The sequence below is a fragment of the Papilio polytes genome, unplaced genomic scaffold, assembly GCF_000836215.1.
Source record: "Papilio polytes unplaced genomic scaffold, Ppol_1.0 DF820711.1, whole genome shotgun sequence".
Classification (NCBI taxonomy): Eukaryota; Metazoa; Arthropoda; class Insecta; order Lepidoptera; family Papilionidae; genus Papilio; species Papilio polytes.
Window position 1 is genome coordinate 170,286 of NW_013528493.1, and position 18,661 is coordinate 188,946.

An 18,661-nucleotide genomic window follows, 5' to 3' on the forward strand; every position below is an offset into this window, starting at 1 on the left:
ATCGATTCGACTGTTAACGACTTCGAAATACAACATTTTTATATAGAAAAACTAAGGACTCTTAAACGATTATTTTCTTTTCACAATCATTCTGAGACTATTCTCTAAGGACGAGGAAAATTGTATCCTTCTAAGTCCATTACTTTCATTTTTTATTCCGAGAAAAATAAAATCGATTCAAAAATTTTCGATGTCGGGATTTCAAAATTTTTTTACAGAAAAACTAAGAACTCTCAAACGATATTTCTTTCCTCTCAATTTCTCTCTAACGATTTTCTAGCGATATCAAACGATTTGCTTAAAAAAAGTGAAAAAAGAGGGAGCGAGTTGGCTAACTTCACGGAGGTTGGACTCCTTCCAGGGCGAGTTGCGTGGCGTGATGTCTAGGGAGGAGGGATGAGTTGCGAGAAGCGCGATACGGGCGCGTTATACGCATTAATTATTTGAAAACAAAACATAATGCAATATATAATAAAATAAGATGCAATTTATATTAATGATGGAAAATGAAACAAACCATTAAATATTATATTTTTACTAAAATATATGAAGTACAAGTTTTTAAATATTCATTATCTACAGGGTGTTTTTGTATTCATTACAATAACAACATGAGTTCTTAAATTAAATTATAAATGCAAATCAAATAGTTTAAAATGTGTAGATTTATAAAAAGTATTTAAAGATTTTTTGAATTTAATCAGTTATTTTTTTTTAATAATTACTGTAACTATACTTAACATTTGTTTTTCTACTAAAAACTTGTAATTTTCTACTAAATCTTGCACTATTTTGTGAGTTATAACATAAAATGCTTTGCATTGAACTACACCTTTTTTATACATTTTACGTCTTTGCCCGTCTCTATTTACATGAAACGACATTTTGTGTACTATATGTATTTGTGTCTAAAGAATACAATATAACTTAAGTGATAGTACTGTCAAAAAGCTTGGCTTGCTCTACTATAATGTGATTCTCTTAAGACTTCAAAATTAAAGCCTAACCCAAACTCATGAAAGTATACACCCGGACCAAGGTACACCTCAATCCGCTCATTCTTTACACCGCTTTGCAATATACGCAAAAAAAATAGTTTCATATTTTTCGGCATATGTTTATATTTTTTTTTGTTGGTTTTCTCTTATCTGAAACCCTTCGCATGCTACTAATATTTGCTCATATTCCTAGTTTCACTAGATTTAGCAAGAAGCGTGTTGTTATTTTATCCTTGTGATCGAGCGATATACACGATTAATGATTTAATATATGTTTTCCGATATCAATAAAAACCATAGAGTTTGTGTTCAAATTAAACGAAGTAAGAGTGCTGACTTGTGGGACATGAATCTTGTGTCAATCGCGATCCACATCCAACTACCACCCGACATGGCACAGGCGAGGATGCATATTGCTGAAAATAAAAAAACCCTTAATTTAAAAAAAAAATTTAAATTAAAAAAGTATGATCACATATCATCATTAACTATACTGCACCAAGAAGAATCAAAATCTACGTGCCATACTACTTAACTAGATTACTATTTGTCACCTGTAGAAGGCGGATCCATGTTTTAGTAAAGTGTGCATACAGTTGATCTTCCGAGTAAACGCCTTGCGGAAGGTCATCAAAAGCTGTTCTTATGAGATAATCCCAGGTAGATTCATTATGATTAATATCGGTGGGCTGAAAATGCCATTGCGATACCGTGATATTACTTTTGCAGTATGATACGATGAATTAATGATCAAGTATGTAATAAGTATCTCTGATGAGATTCGTGCACAAGGGAATTGAAGCCCACGGCCATATTCTATTTTTAAGTATGGCACCAATGTGTTAAAAGTTTATTTGAATTTTTAGCCTTCATTTTTTGTATTCCAGAAATATAAGAAATTTAGTCATAAGGACATCGTCTAGTAAAGGAGATTTTTGTAGGGTGCCGAATGACGATGATGACGATGATGGTTAAAAATTTTGAAGCTTCGGTAGCTTTTATCAACGGTGATTACTCACGTTTTGGCAAGCAGCTAATTGGTTGACCGTAATATTAGTTGTACGAAGCAGCCGTTCTTCACGTTCAAAATCTGGTTCACGGTGGAATATACCTACAATTTGTAAGAAATAATTAATATTTTATATGAATAAATTGTTCATTTAGATAATTTCTTTGTGAATTATGATAACCTATAAAGTAGACAAGATTAAAGAACATTATTAAATACCGTCAGTTCGGAGAACCACCTCGGGGCTTTCAGAGTCTTGATGTTTAGATCTCATTCGCAAGCACAGAGCAACTACGCCGACAACTACGATCATAATTAACATTCCCGCTAGCGCTTGCAACCATTGCCCTTTCAATGTAACTGAAGGTTGTTCTGTTATAGCTTAAAACATAAATACAAATTTCGATGAAAAAATAATCGTGGATAAAATTATTAAATTGTGATTGTTCGTTTTATATTACTGAAAGGCATATTAGTACCTGAGGCGTTCAACGTTGATGCAGCTTGTAGGTACATGGATAGAGACAAACTCCTTCCTCTAATGTTGGTTGAGTAAAGTATCGCAGTCAAATTGTTGTCTTCCTCTACATCAGACAAGTGGAAATGGCCAGCAGCATTGGATACGTTGTGCAGCAGTCGCCCGTCGCTGCCGAATAATTCCAAATGGATGATTTGAGGCCTACCTCCATCCCATCCTAAAATTAACATTAGTATAAGTATTTAATTTATATTTGATATAATTATAAAGAATCTTTTGTAATGGAAAACATTCAAACAAGAATTAAAGAATAGTTTGGATTTGTGTAATACAAGGTGCAAAGTCCTTATAAAAATGAAGTGAATTGTTGAATCTTTGCCACATACTAGTAAAAAAACTTCTAATCAAGGTAGACTACCTTTTTGACATTCGACGCGTACAGTGTGCGGATATGAGCGTTGTATACCACAGTCGGGAGATTGTGGCGGCCCGCCAGCCGTTATCGAATAGGTGCACGGCTTCTTCTGTTCCCCAAAACTGTTTGTAGCTCGACAGTAGAGTAGTCCGAAGTCACCATCTTGAGGTAGCCATGTTAGAGTTGAGGAGTAACGATGATGATGTCCTGGTACTTTCTGTTAACAATGGAACATCAAGAAAAGTTATATCTCAGCTTCCGGTATCTATTCTATTCTACATTGTTGTAGAAATTCAAAATTACTGAAAAGGTTTCCACGAAACATGGTACTTGTATATATGTATTTTAATCAGAATAATATTAAAAAATAGCTTTAGCCAGCAACTATGGCCAAGCGGAATTAAAAAAAACGTGGTCCAGTAGCCCGTATGTTCTTCAAGACTATTTTCTACATCTGCCATATTTCATCGAGATCCGTTTTGGAGTTTAGGCTACAAACTCTAACAAACATCCATCTACTCATCCAAAGTTACGCATTTAATTAATTAGTAAGATATTTTAAATAGCTTACTTTGACGCTGGTGTATAAAATTTTGGAATCAGTGAAAGTCCAGCTGAACTGCAGAGGTTCTGGTGAGGCCTCGACGACGCACGTCAAAGTCTCCGCCTGACGTTGTATTGCGCCGACTGTTTCTTCGCGAGATGTTAGGCATAACGGCCGATCTATACAATATGCAATCAAGGAACTAAATTTACTAGTAAGTACTTGAAATAGTATTATAATCTTATTGTAAACTATAAGTACACCAAAATTGAATTTGGAAATAAAAAAGCAATAGAGACAAAGACATCTATGTTAAAACTGTAGACCAAAAAAGTCTCATGCAAGCTCGAAAATTTTGTTTCAAATCTGTAAATGGGACCCCCCTTAATATATACGAAGAAGATCATTCACTCACATCCAACATTGAGAGTGACCTCGTCTTTAAACAATTCATCAGGCAAGTGTGAATTGTGTGCTCTGCACTCCAGCTTGTGTTCGTTGTCTCTCAGCGATGGTGCCAAAGTCAGTGAGGATACGGTGTAGTTGCCGTCGTGTAATTCCTGCAATAGTAACTAAGTATAGTATAGAATCATTTGACATTGTAACCTAAATGTTTATCAGAAGCTTACTTGTCAACATTTTGCCTAACTAAACATCAATTCCAATATAATCTACGTAGACTAAACTGCTCGATAAAGCGCATACTTAATGATGGGCCATGATTTGTATTCTCCCTCAATTCAGTCAGTTATTAATTAGTTATATTTATAAACGAATAACTTAGGTCAAATGATATGAAACTGATAAAGCTAGAAGCTTACTTTGTGTACACTGGGTCGCAGCAGATTATCTCCTAGATGCCAAGTAACCGATGGTGGCGGCACGCAACCTACCACGACACAGTCGACGACTCGGGGCTGACCGGCTTCGAAGTTAAAGTTGTGGTTTAAACGAATCTCGACACTAATGGGCGGTACTGTAACAAGTAAAATAAACTCTGGTAGACCATCTCTATCGTCAGTGACAATATCAACAAAGTGACCCTTGAACGTTTACAAAGTTAATCTGCTGTTAAGAATTGGAGAACTAAGTACGTGAAGCACTTACAGTACATCCTAATAACCACACTGGCAGTGAGGGGTTCCGTGACATCAGCGTTCTGTGCAAGGCATTCGTAATGCGCATCGAGTTCGCTGCGCGTCGCGTTGCGCACGACTACCTCTGCCCGTAGCACGCCCGGCCGTGCCTCGTGCGCCCGCTCTATCACTACGCCGTTACGACGCCAGTACACCAATGTATCCGGTTGCTCTGGAAATTTTATCATCATCAATATCTGCATTTCATTATGAATCCGTATTCCTGGTTTCGGTGTTATATATACTTCATCTTTCGCCTTCTCAAAAAGAAGCTCGTAATTTATTTGAATTAGTTATGTTAATACTAATATCTTACCATCATCAACTTCACAGATGAGTGTTAGATCAGACCCTAGACTGAGGGGACCATAGTAACCCTGCTTGATTGGAATGCCTGAATCGCTGTATACTCTTGGCATACCTGGACTTTCTAGAGAAAAAGTAAAGATAATTTTTTCTAGAGAAATAAATTTTCAATTTTAAAAGCATATACTGCTTGATTGTTAAGTATACGCACCAACCAGCCTTACGTCGATCACATAATCCTGAGAAGGAGAGGCTTGGTAGTGTACACGACATCTGTAAATGCCTGCATCTTGGTCCGAAACGCGTTTCAGCAAGAGTGAGGTGTCATCATGACATGTCCCGGATTCGCAAGACGTTCCGAAAATATGGTCCCGGTTCATCGACCTGTAAAGAGACCTTACATGTATCTGAAAAAAGAACTGATCCTATAGTCGAAATAGTCGAAAGTCGAGATCGAAATTGAACCAGCTTGATGTAGTTTAGAGACGAAATTGCCTATTCAATTGATTTTCAACGACAGCCTTAAGAAATATTATACTAATAGATCCAAAAAAAATAAAAGCCGATATAATAATATACCTAGAAAGTTAAAAGACTGCTTTGTATTAAGAAAATAATTAGTCCAATGGATTTTATATAAAAATGAAGTCTTACTCATAAAGTATCTTACTTGTATAAAAAACTCCTCCAAAAAAAAGAGGGCTCCGGTAAAGCTATATCTGGAAATGAACGCCGTAATAGAAGGGAGAGAACATTTTCTTTCCTTAACTTCGCTTCATACTAAAGTAACTATTTCATTTAAATCATGAATTATAAATCATTTCAATTTAATGATATCACTAAATACTGTGTATTCAATTAAAATGTAAACTGAAGTTGACTAATTGTTAATGAGATGAAACGTTTGTTCGTTGCGGTGGGTGGTACGATTCACCTAGGGTGGACATATCGTCGTCTAATAGCACCCTTTACCTTCGCCTTGAAGCCACTTATGTCGAATCGATTCTTCGCTTTAAAACGATGATGTGTACCGTAACATTCTGATGACATTTTAAAAAATATCCATGACATTTCAAAAGAATGTTGAAATCAAACTCATTGATTTCCATTATAAAATATTTATGTAAAAAAATGATTTAACACAATGTTCATCTGAGATTCAAGAAAAAGCTTATGTCATATCATTTGAGCGATGTCCTAAGATCATCTTCTAAACGTTATAAAGAGGAAAATTATGTATTTTTACTTAACTTACAATACTTTATTGAAATGCCCCAAAAACTACTTGGCCGATTTCAAAAAATCTTTCACCATTAAAAAGCTACGTAATCGGTGAGTAACGTAGGCTATATTTTTTAATTCCACGCGGACCAAGTCGCAAGCAACAGTTAGTATATAATATAGTTATAAGTTATAACTTCCTCATATCAGATTGCGATAGGCATTATCCTTATAAGATTTTAATTCATCGTCACCAGCTCACTATAAGTCCCCACCGAGGGGCTCGGAACCTACCCTAACTTAGGGTGACTAGGCCATAGTCAACGACGCTGGCCCACTGCGGGTTGGTTGACTTCACACATATCTTTGAATTTCTTCGCCGATTTGTGCAGGTTGCATCAAGATTTTGATTATTTATATCCAATTACTAAATACTGTGCCGATGCCCCGTATAGACGAGGACAAGTTGATGAAAATCTTTGTAAGTTTTACTTGGTGCGCATATGTATATGATATATAAGCCCGAGCTTAAACACAAGCTACACCATAGATCAGATCATGATCAGTTAACCACGATAGCCGATTGTGTGTTAGTTGACTTCAAACATATTTATCTTTGTATTTCTTCGCAGATTTGTACAGATTGTATGACGATGTTATCCTTCAACGTAAGAACGACGGATTGATGTATGTTTGTACTTATTGTGAAATTCGTCAGTTGAAAAATATTGCTAGTCATCAGAAATCGAAACTGGAGATCAAATCTACGCGAAATTATGCACTGCATCAGACAGCCGCTTAACAACTTCGCCACCTGTATTATTATTATTCTCTGTATTATTTACTAGATAAAGAAAGCTGAGAACGATGTTATAAGATTTATATTATACTACAAATAAAAATTCAAATCTTTTTTTTTTACGATTTTAGAAGAGATATACTGTAGCTACTTGTCAATCAAAAATGGTCGCTGCTACAAGATGACGTACGTCATATTTTTGCACAACCCCCCAACATGAGTATTAAATGATAATTGCTAGGAGCAGTAAAACTCAGTTTTAAAAATTATCGTCAAAAAACCAAACTTTAGACTGCGAAAGTCCCGTAGATTGCTCACCTACTTCCCGAATTTTCGTTGGGAAAGCGATAGAGGAAATCTCTGTCATTTTTCAGCCATAGTACGTAGGAATCAAGGCCGTCTAGAAATACTTTCCCTTGGCCGCACGGCAGCCGAGCGTCCCGCCCCCGCACCGCTCTTAACACCACCACGTCTGAAACATAATTATCACTTACTTCACTGTATCACTTATAACTAGGGTTGTAACTGAGGTCTTTTAATGAGAGCGGATGTAAAATACCTCGGCTCTGTGGATGCGGAGGCTAACGGAAGCGAAAATGAAAGTGAAAAGGTGATTTATATAAAGAAGTTTTGATTTTTGTTCGTTGTAATTTTTATTGTTAGTTTAAACTGCTTATATGCTTTCAAAAAATAGGAAGCGTTGTGAATCCATGTCAATGTTACGTGCTTGCGGAGGCGGAGGCGAGTTTAGTTACAACCCTAGTTATAACTAGTAAGTTAATATTATTAATTATAAGCACCAATAGGTCCAGTTGTTAATTATATGGCATTTTAGAATATAATGTAAGTGTAGGTTTGTTAACTACCCGAGATCATAATAGCACAGATAATATGTATGTGTTTAGGAATAAAATATGTAATACTAGCTGTTCCCGTGCGACTTCATCCGCATGGAATTATGAAAATGTTATTTTATCGTTTACATTTGTCAAATTATCAATTACAAATGTCAAAATGATCATGTCATGTCATGATGACAAAGCATGGCAACCTTGCTTCCTTGATGTTGGCAGCAACTTATGATCTCTTTCCCACATTAGTGTCTTTATCCAAAATATTTACCCCCTAAGTTTAATGGCGTTAAAATATATAGCCTATAGCGTGACGCAAGTGTAGGACTTTTTATTATAAAAAAAATATATTCAAAAATATGCTGTAATTGCTGACATCTTAGGCAACAAAGAAGTATGTTTACGCTTTATTATAATAGTATAGATTATTCTGTAATCAGTAGAATAAAATAGTTTTTAAAAAGTTTTTATACTTACCCGCTTCTAAACAAAACGCCCCAACAAAACATACGGTATAGATGAGAACCCTTAAAAACATCATCGTGATCTGTAACAAAGACAAAATAAGATATAGAACATCATTTAATATTAGTTCTGGAACATAACTGTGATAACAACAGTGAATCATACCCAAACGATTTAATAAAGAATTGTACGCACAGCATATTTACGTTTTAATAATCGCCAGCATAAAATGATCTCCCGTCCACTAAGCTCGGCTTCCCTTTTAATCCAATTAGTAAAGCGCCAGGAGGGCTTTGGGGTTCAAGTTACAGCGAACTCAAGAAGTGCATTTGTACACGCAAACTCCCTTATTTTGGGGTGAGTCATATTTTGTTTTGCCTCGGGAAAGGGAAACTGAGCTAATGTTAGTGAACACTCAACACTTTTAGCGCCTTCTAAGTACCATACCAAGTTAAATTAGTTAAAAAAATGTTTTTGTCCAATAACTAATGTTTTAAATTAAAAAAAAAATTTGTTCCAAATTATGGATTATCAAGAATGTTTCATTTATTTATTATTTCTCTTGCTTTTATAATTAAATCTTTATGCGTAATTTAAATAAATTTAGCTTCGATTAAAACACCATTTGGACACAAATTCTTTGTAACACACGAAGTGGAACATGAAAACATAAAAGTAAAAAAAGGCAATTAAACACACGTCTAGATTAAACTACAAAATGAAAACTACAATATGGAAATCGAATCCTTAACAAAAGAATAACACTGGGTAAAGGTACTGTATGTGCAAATTTAATTTCACTTAAAAAAAAATATCTAAATAAACAATTTAACCAACGCTGAATTCTAAAAATGTAATTTTTTTAAAACCAATTTAATTCGCTTTACGCATAATTATTTTTTTATGATTTGTTTAAAAAAACTGACATTTTCATTTACACTTTTTATTTTAATAATTAATAAAAATGAAATATAAAAAAATGTAGGAAAAAATATTTCGTTCGAATTATACTTTAATATATTTAAAAGGTCTCCTAAAAAAATAACCGTTTTATAAAATTTATTGTAAACAGTATTCTTTAACAAAATTAATCTCACCTTTGGTCACGGAGGGAATATTTAGAAAAAAAATTAAAATTTCATCATAGTGCACTACGAGCGAACTCGTTGAAAGAGAACTTTCAAATAAACTTTTTACCTCCACTGCCGTGCTTTAACGCCAGGTAGCGCACTCCTCCTGTTGTAATAGTATGGACATGGAATTTTTTTTTATATACTTTTTTATTAGAAATCGATCATTTGGCAAAGTAAGTATCAAATTAATGAAATGTACTATAACATGTTTATTTATTTTAAAACATATCTTTGAAGAATTAATAATAGTATTTTGATAATCTAATTACGGCATTCAAATTGTTCAAATATAAGTCGACCGTGCTGAATCAATTCGATACGTTCAACAAAATGTAAAGAAATGTTGAAAAAAGAAATGTTGGATAAAACTTATACTTATAATTCGAAATAGTCCTTCTCCATATTTTTTTCAGCTATGCGTAAAGTAAGGGTAGGTATTTTTTTACCATCATATATGACACCAACTCACCGCCGTGTTCGTTTTCTAATGAACTTAAAACCCTACCGATTAAAATATTGTTTACAAAAGCAACTCGTAAGGCGTGATACCTTTAAATTTGTAAAACCCTGTGATATGATACGTCCATACTAGATGATCTCTGATTAGTAACCAAAGTAATGAAAGAGAGGTTCAATTACGTTGGTCAGGTATGTGGGGGCGTTTACTGGTTACCTAGGGTCGCATATCGTCAGTTCATTAAAACCCTTTTCATTAGATGTGCATTCGTGCAATTACAATTAAAAGTTTTTGTTGGACAATTTTTCTGAACGTTCGTTAGCTAAAGGGGCGATCGCTCTAACATTAATACCTTTTCGTGTTTTGACAGAAGATGATTTTATATAGACTTTTGTGTTATGTTTAGGCTTGGAAATACGATCGTTGCAGGGAGTACCGTTTTTTTTAACGCATGTAGTATTTTTCTGAAACTCAAACTTAGTACATGTACTTGTTTTCTTTATGTAAGAAAAAAAAAATGCTGTGCATCATATTCTAAGTGTTTATTCTTTTTTCCATAATCATTGTTGATTGAGTTGATTGCGGTGTTCTCTTTGCTGTTTTGCAAACACGAGGCTATTTAGTTTATTAAGGCATATTATGACGTCGCATTATTTAAAAAGGCTTTTCTTCTATACTAGCTTTCGCACGCGGCTCCGTAAGCTATATGTTCTTGTCCTCTACATTTATGCCAAATTTTATCTAAATTCTATTAGCGTTTTAAGCTACAAACTCTAATAAACACCTATCCATCCATCTATCCAACTTTATGGTTTAAGAATATTTACCTTAATAAAAATTAACAATTTACTTATTTAAGGTAATTAACTAATACTAAACATAACATTTATAAAAGTTTGCAAGCGTACAAGAGTTCAATATAAATAACTTAATGTAGGTAAAATAACTTTCGCATTTATAATATTAGTAAGATAGTTACAATGTTACATACTTTTAACAGATTCTGCGTATATCACGACAAGATGATAGGATCGTTCCTCAACATGGATTGTTAGAGGGGTACCAGGACTGTACCAAATAACGTATTACAGTGTATAATGCACAGGAAACATCTTGACCTTACTCATGGTATTATAATAATAAATTAAAAAGCTTAGAACAAAACTCATTGTTCGTCCGGCATAATGGTTTATAGGTACGGTCAGTAAAACAAGTACATCTCGAGATCAAATCAGGAAACCCTTTATTTCATATTCCGGGAATATTTTGTTTTCATTTAACAATCCGCATTTAATTAAATTTTAAATTTAATAACTGTTCATCAAATAGTTAATAGGGAAGGAAAAAGCTTTGGATCTTAGCCTATTAGTTTAAACGTCCTATCTTTTTTCATTTATAACGTGTTGTCTTTCGATTTTTTTTTGCTTCCAAATTTATGAAACGAAGAAAACTATTGTAGTACATTACGTTATGGTGGAAACTGTTTGTTTCTATACGTAATTACAAGATTTACAAGCTTAAATTGGTATCGAAATCTATCAAGTGTATCCTATTTTATAGTAATACTATCGAAGCCTCCTTAGCTCAGCGGCAGAGCACTGGTCTTGTAAACCAGGGGTCGTGAGTTCAAACCTCACAGGGGGCATCACCATCTTTTTTCATGGTAAAAGTTATTTTCTTTTAAATGTATATTATGTTGAGATTATATACTTTAGAATATTATGTTATATTTTCACTTTATCCGTTATAAGTTTGACAATTCGATGGCATAATTATTTTTTATTCTGAATAGTTGTTCTCCTATACCTTGAATCGATTATTTCTTGATTTTTTATTAAGATCGTTATAACATTGTTTCTATTATTATTCTAATTTAACTACACAATACTCCAATGAATATCGTTGTCCAAAAAGTAACAAAAAATAAAACTTTAAACAAAAAAAGTAATTTCACCAATGCTTATTTATTAAATTTATTGTGCGTTATAAAAACCAACGATAATAAATACTAAAAATTAATAAAACACCTAAATTCTAGTATTCATTTGTTCGATTATTTATCCATTCATCTAAAGAGAATGTTATCATAAAAGCCTTTTAATTAGACGAAAGATCATTACTTCAATTTTGTATGTTTTCGTTTAAACAGTAATATGTGTAACGTAATTTTAATTAACTTAATGTTAATAGTTACTTTAGTGCATTTTGTAAAAAAATCTCTCTACACTTCTCTACATTAAAATTAACTATGTCAAGTTCCACGTACATCTAATAGTGCAGTTTTCATCAAAAGGGCTGCAAAACTCTCGCTTTACGTAATAAAATATGAATTTAATTTATTACGTGCAGTTTGTAAAAAAGCTTTCAGCGCATCTCATCTACTTTAACTGTGTCAAATTCCACGTTCATCCCTCAGTGCAGATTTCTTAAAAAGGGATGCAAAGTTTTCACTTCACGTTATTAAGTCATATAAAAATCTTCGATACTTCTAAGGCTTGAGTTTTCAAACTAATTATCTTATAAAGGCACGGGTTATTTCTTTTTACTTTTAGTCCGAAGTATGCATATAATTGCAGATTTATGAGGGGGTGATGTTTTTGGAATAGGGTTTATGTTTAAAATGAAGGACAATACAAGTGAAACCTTTTTATAGGGATATTTCTATGATAACATATTTCTTTTGATTTAAAAACACTTTAAATCTGTATAATTTTGAGAAATATGTTTCCAGTATTTAGTCCTTTATAATAAGGCCTCCTTAGCTCAGTGGCAGAGCACTGGTCTCGTAAACCGGGGGTCGTGAGTTCAAACCTCACAGGGGGCAATTGGTTTTTTGCCTACAATATCTTATGTTGACAACTTTTGCCTGTAATTGAAAATTATAGCCCAGCTATCTATTGATTTTTAAACCGCTGTTTTCAATCGTACTGAAGGTCATTTCAAGGATGTTCCACTTCAACTTGTTAACTAAGATCGATGGCATATTCTGTATGATGCAATGGAGTATTTAATCTGTCGATATACACCGAAAGCACAACTTTTTTACATGTTAAATATACTAATAACTAATTTATTTATTAGTTCCAAAACGGTAAAAATAAACAATTAACAGCAACAGCCGAGGCTCCTAAGAGAGCCCTCGAGCCTAGTTACTTTTAAACGAGGTAAAGCGCCATCTGCGTTTGGCCATCTCAACTCCGGTGAATCTGTAAATGGTCCTTCAAGGCAAATAGGATAAAAAATCCCTATTTACTGAAGCATTTTTTATTTTTCTCGTCAAGTAAAATCTCATGATATCATTGTAAAGCATTCAGAATTATATTATCAAATATGATTTCGCTATTAATCGTTTATTTCTAACTGATGATTTGAGTTGCGCGAATTGTCCCGATAGTATTGATTACGCCGAATACCTAGCTTCTGTATATTGTATAGTCAAACAAGGATGTCTAGCACGGTGAGAGGCGGTGCTATCGATTGGTTCTCTCAGACAATATGTAAAATATACGTGGAAACAGGAAATGGGATAAAAGGTGGGCGCTAGTGAGCTATCATAATTTAGTTTCACTTATGCCCACCTGACCAGATAACTTGTCGATACAAACATTTGTATATTTGCACGATTGTACCTCGTTTTATAAAAATGCCATCTATTAGTGTTAATCATAATTTCAATGAACAGTTTAATTCTTTATTGAGAGATAAAAATAATACGGTATATAGGCCTCTCTTCTTTACGAAAAGACATTATTTGAATTGATGTTTGAAATTCTAACTTCTAAATATCTTTCCATATCCAAATATTAGATCTTTACATGGTGCTGCTGAAACTGCTGAAACAACTGAAAGACATCCCTTAAAAGCTGTTTCACTGGAGGAACTTGATCATTGGTAGGTCTGTTTTCCTCTGTTCAGTTCCGTTGAGTAAGGACACATCATAGTAACCCACCTTAAACTTAATTCTCTGTAATTTTCCAATTAAAAACAAACGCAAAACTGTCTTTACGGTAATTATTAAATGGTATTGAATCAAAGTTCTTATTGGCTATTGGAAAACTTTCCCGCGGAAGTTGGAAAGTTCAAAGCAGATGGTGCCGCCCTTATCAAGTCGTCATAAATATTCAATAAGTTCGCGCCTGTTCGTTTACCAGCTGTTTGTTCTTTAATTGTTTCGATATATCAGAGTATCTGGTATGTGCTGTTATGTTTTTTCTCTAAGCAAGTATCTAATTTCAATAAGTCCATTACTGTCCTTCGACGGGTTTACTAAAACTACTCATTTGCTTCCTTATCGTTATTTCAAATATCCCCCATATAGAAGTTGTTCAGCCACACGTTGATTTGCAATTACAGGAGCCAGCTTATTTCCCACCTTTTGCTAATTATTAAAAGAAAGTGTCTATCAAGCCGTACTCACTGGGTTTCCCGGTAGAATAACATTGGTTAAGGAACATATAGTTAGACGGTAGTACCTGAAGTCATGTATTTACATTTTTTCTTTCGTAAAGTTCTGTACGCATTACGCACTATTCACATACCAGCCAGAGCCAGACTTGTTCTCTTAGACGTGTTATGATTGTTTAAAAAGGCGTGCTACGCTTCGCACACCTGATTACCCTCATCTGGCTTTCCTTTAAACTATGCGTTTCTCATATATGCGTTTGCAGTTTATTTACATACTTTTTACCATTAAGGCCTAGGTTCTAAGTCCTTTATGGATAATTTCTGACGATCGAAAAATTAACTCACAGCCGTTTTTAGAGAAAACTTTTAACGACAAAGTAAAAGACACACGTCGTGTCGTGTTAAATGAAAATCAATACAGTCTTTTCAACAACTACTGTCTTGCAGTCGTGAATGATTGAATAGACTTTAAAAAATCAATTGATCGATGACGTCTGTAAAATTAACTATGAAGGTGAAGTCTCCACTCAAAACTTTTACATTTGTAGGTTGTGTTGGAGGCGTACTCTATACTTGTACTAGCTAGGTTACACAAGTGGGGTGGCAAGAATCGGACTTACGACCAAGTTTTAACTTTTTTACCCATAATTTAGCTATTAACTCAAATTCTTCTTCTTCAAATAACATTTAAAATACGCTACAAATTTAAAATACACATAAAACTTTGGCGAGATGAATAAACTATATTTTGTTAAGCAGTTGTGACATCTTCATCGTATAATTTTTGAATTTTATTACATTGCTAATTAAGGAGATTACTATTTAAGTGATAACAGCTATACACCACATTCATAAAGCGTACCATTGTGGGACAAGCTGTGAGTCAGGGGTGCGTTATCAAGGGGTAACTTGGGTGAGTCATACACGTGAATCACTCTCTATTTGCATTTAGAACCAGCCTAGAGCCGAATAATAATTTAGTTGTTTCAAAAACCATTTGCAGTTAGTACGAAGCTTTACGTAAACTATTTCCATGTATTTAAATAATTATTTTATGAATGAAATGTCATGGTCTCATACAAAGTATGTAGAAAAAGATCTTTTAAGCGAACTATGGTATTAAAGAGTAAATTATATTATTCTTATTTACAAAGACTTTACATTGAGATAACTGTTAGGTCAAGTTGTATAGTTTTTTGAATTGAGAATTGCATTCTCGAATAACCGATTCTACTTTATTATAAAAAAAAATTAAAACAAATTGACCGCATGAACAGTAAAGCGGACGTTGTTGATATAGATATATACTCCAGAATATATAGCAATGATCTTCCTAAAACTGCTCCTTAGGTGGGGCTTTGTCAGATAGCATTTACAGAAAAACCGTAATATCTCAAAAAAATATTTAGAAAAGTAAGTAGAGGTTTAGTAGGCAATTTTGTGATCTACATCTCGGTCTTCTTAGAATAAATTACCTTTTTTTTACATCTTTGATTAACTTACCAATTCGCCGTAAACCCATTACCTTTAACAGGGAACTGTTTCCAAATGCGGGATCGATGGGCTTTTCAGGACTTACATATTCAGCTCTATGCGCATTATTATAGTTTCAGCCCTTGATTAAACATAATTTTACTACGCTATAAAAACTGTAAAGGAGAGGTAAAAGATACAACAACATATTTAATCAAAACATTTAATTATCAGCTTGGAAAACAAAACAAGTTCTACAAAAAATATATGAATTAGGAAATGCAACACATGGGCTTCAAACCCGTTCTACAAAAGAATGTCTAAACATCAAATGGTTTACTACTGTTCTACAATGTCTGGCGGAACTATCGCCTTGTACGTAAGACACGTTATAACTCCATCATTTAATATATCTGACAAAAGCGAATTCTACAAAGTCTAATATGAAATAAATTGTACTGACTTCTTAAAAATAAATCACAAACTTAGTACAAGTTTTCATTAGCTTAAACATATATTAATAATAATCATCTAATACACAGAGTTCACTTCCCTTACATGTAAGTCATAAATATTTTATAAAGTAAGAATCTTCATGCATTCTTAAACAAATGCAGACGAAAGTTTACAATCGGGAACATTGCGTCACCAATCTACAGTAATCTTAAATATAAGGTTTACAAAAATAAGACTAAAAGATGCAACCCGACGCCCAATGGTATAATATTTACGGCTAAACAAATAGTCTTTTGTGACTGTGTGGTACACAAAGTTGACCATTTCGCTTTTTACTCGAACGCGTACAATAATATTTCTAAAACTTATTCAGTCACTAAAAAGAATTTAAAATTGATTAATTAAAATTTCATTTATCGATGCAACACCAATACTAATTACAGTGATGAAATACCATTAAAGAGTCAAATAATTGTGTAAAAAGGACTGGACTAGGACTGCAATGATAATAGACAATAAAAACGATATGATGCGGCGTTTACGGACTATGTACAATTTTGGTATCTTCACAGCTTTATTATTAATAAAAAGTGCAATCCAATGTTAGTACTGTATAGCAGAAATACTAATAGAAATAAATAAAGCGACCTTACAAAATTGCACGTTAACAGCCACTAACTTAAACTAAACAAATAAATATATCTCTCTATACTTTAAATCTAAATTTTTAGAAATTACAAACTAAATGTGCAGGTCTCTTGCGGTCAGACCTCGCCGGAGCATCTCGTTCTCGACTCCGCATTAAAGAACATGCAAAATCAGCTTGAATTCTTTAGGTATTTAAACAGACCTTCTATAAATAAGTTTTTCTTTATAAATTAAATATCTTTTTAGGACGAAGACCAAAATAAGTTTGGCAAATACTATATAAAATGATGACTCATAGTCATTATTTAAATAACAGATCTATCGGACAGATTTCTGTGCAATATTCCGTTACGTTACGTTATACGAGTACTCTATTCCATTAAATATCGCTATTGCACGAATTCAAAGTTTGCTTGCTACAAGCGGCTGTACGGACAACAAACTCGCTCCTACCATGTTGCACCTTAACAGAATAATCTGAGATCAAATAATATATAATAATAGTTGAGTTTTGACAAACAAATATTAATATTATCAGTCTGAAGTTAATAACACCGATTGCTATCTTTATACATTACAAAGCATTGACTCGGGCTAGTTATAGTCAAGTCCATATGAAATTGAATATATAAATTAAAATCATGGTCTTTTAATGTTTAAAAATTGCTTCTAAACAATATAAAAATAATATTGGCGTTAGGTTGAATCTCTCAGATACTTTTAAAATCTTAAAAATATTTTTACTCTGTACATAGACTTATCACCAGCCTTAATACTCGCATCCGAAAGTCATTTACCCTCTATAAATTATTGATCTAACATGTATAGACCTACAAGGATTTTATGGCAGTTTGTAATAAAACAATATAAAGTGTACCTCGTTTTTGCTTGGATTCTAAAGAAGTATCAAGTAGAGTTGATGTAACAATTTAAATATTAAACAATTATTACGGGTACTTATGTTAAAACTCTAACAGCCTTACAAACAAACGCGGTATAAAGTTAAACTTAGGAATAAACTGAGCATATTCCTAAGTTTAACTTTATACCGCGTTTATTTGTAAGGTTGTAAATCGTTGCCATTTAAATTAAGTTTTGTTTGCAACGTAGAATTTAGGAATTTACACTGGTAACTCTTAACTAATAGGGGTCTTGTCAATTTCAATAAACTGCCTTAATAAGATAATTGCAGGTCTACAACTAGAACTGATGTCGATTGACATTTTACATTCAATAGAGAAACCACACGGCCGATGTGGCCACGTAAACAAACGGTACAGAAATAAAGCTTCAGTTACCGCGCGAAAAAAAAAAACGGGTAACCATCAATATCGGGTGCATAAAAAATATATTAAAAAAAAACAAAAAGTATGAAAAGGAAATCATTAAAGTAATAAGATTATATTGATTTATAAAAGTGACAAAAATGTCTTAACCTACCAAAATAGGGAAAACATCTCAACCGAAGAAAAAAGAAAAAACAAATCAAACAAAAAAAAAACAAAACCCTTATATGACACAACTTGGAAGTACCGAGATGGTTATTTTATTACCATGTTATCGGTTCCAATGTTTTTAGTGGATTTACTTTTTTTTAATTGCAACAATGCACCGCGCCGCCGCAACGGTCGTATAGCTTCTCTTTGTAAATATTGTTGAAAACAAGTTGAACAACAAGAGCTGAATTACAAACACTTTTCAATACAAGTCAAAAATTCCAGTCATTAAAACTACATACAAAACAAATAAGTATGTCATACACACCATTCATCTTGATGCATTATTTTTTAAATTCTTATAATTTCTAGGAACTAAACTATACCATACCAAAATATTCTTACTAAATAATTTAAAACAAACAGTTAAGA

The 18,661-nt window shown here is 33.2% G+C and overlaps 1 protein-coding gene and 2 non-coding genes across 3 annotated transcripts; 2 read left to right on the forward strand and 1 right to left on the reverse strand.

Moving 5' to 3' along the window:
- Window positions 1–776: 776 nt before the first annotated feature.
- Window positions 777–9,395, reverse strand: LOC106110230 (neural cell adhesion molecule 1-B-like). Its single transcript, XM_013291972.1, has 14 exons — window positions 9,320–9,395; window positions 8,235–8,304; window positions 7,225–7,378; window positions 5,098–5,270; window positions 4,897–5,010; window positions 4,552–4,752; window positions 4,266–4,420; window positions 3,860–4,004; window positions 3,472–3,623; window positions 2,904–3,117; window positions 2,487–2,702; window positions 2,227–2,388; window positions 2,018–2,109; window positions 777–1,414 (listed from the first exon to the last, which is right to left on the reverse strand). Exons 2-14 carry the CDS (start codon window positions 8,296–8,298, stop codon window positions 1,313–1,315), a joined length of 1,944 nt encoding a protein of 647 aa, XP_013147426.1. The 5' UTR covers window positions 8,299–8,304; window positions 9,320–9,395; the 3' UTR covers window positions 777–1,312.
- Window positions 9,396–11,385: 1,990 nt separating this feature from the next.
- Trnat-ugu lies at window positions 11,386–11,457 on the forward strand. Its single transcript has one exon. It is a non-coding gene; the product is annotated as a tRNA-Thr (tRNA).
- A 1,107-nt stretch (window positions 11,458–12,564) lies between these two features.
- On the forward strand, window positions 12,565–12,636 carry Trnat-cgu. The gene has a single exon. It is a non-coding gene; the product is annotated as a tRNA-Thr (tRNA).
- The last annotated feature ends 6,025 nt before the right edge of the window (window positions 12,637–18,661 follow it).

Excerpts from the sequence above, each read along its gene's own strand:
- LOC106110230 (XM_013291972.1), bottom strand. The coding sequence starts at position 8,298 with ATGATGTTTTTAAGGGTTCTCATCTATACCGTATGTTTTGTTGGGGCG. Across the intron at positions 4,421-4,551 it reads TGTGGTTATTAGGATGTACT|TACCGCCCATTAGTGTCGAG; the intron begins GTAAGTGCTTCA and ends TACTTGTTACAG. Across the intron at positions 2,389-2,486 it reads ATCAACGTTGAACGCCTCAG|CTATAACAGAACAACCTTCA; the intron begins GTACTAATATGC and ends TTATGTTTTAAG.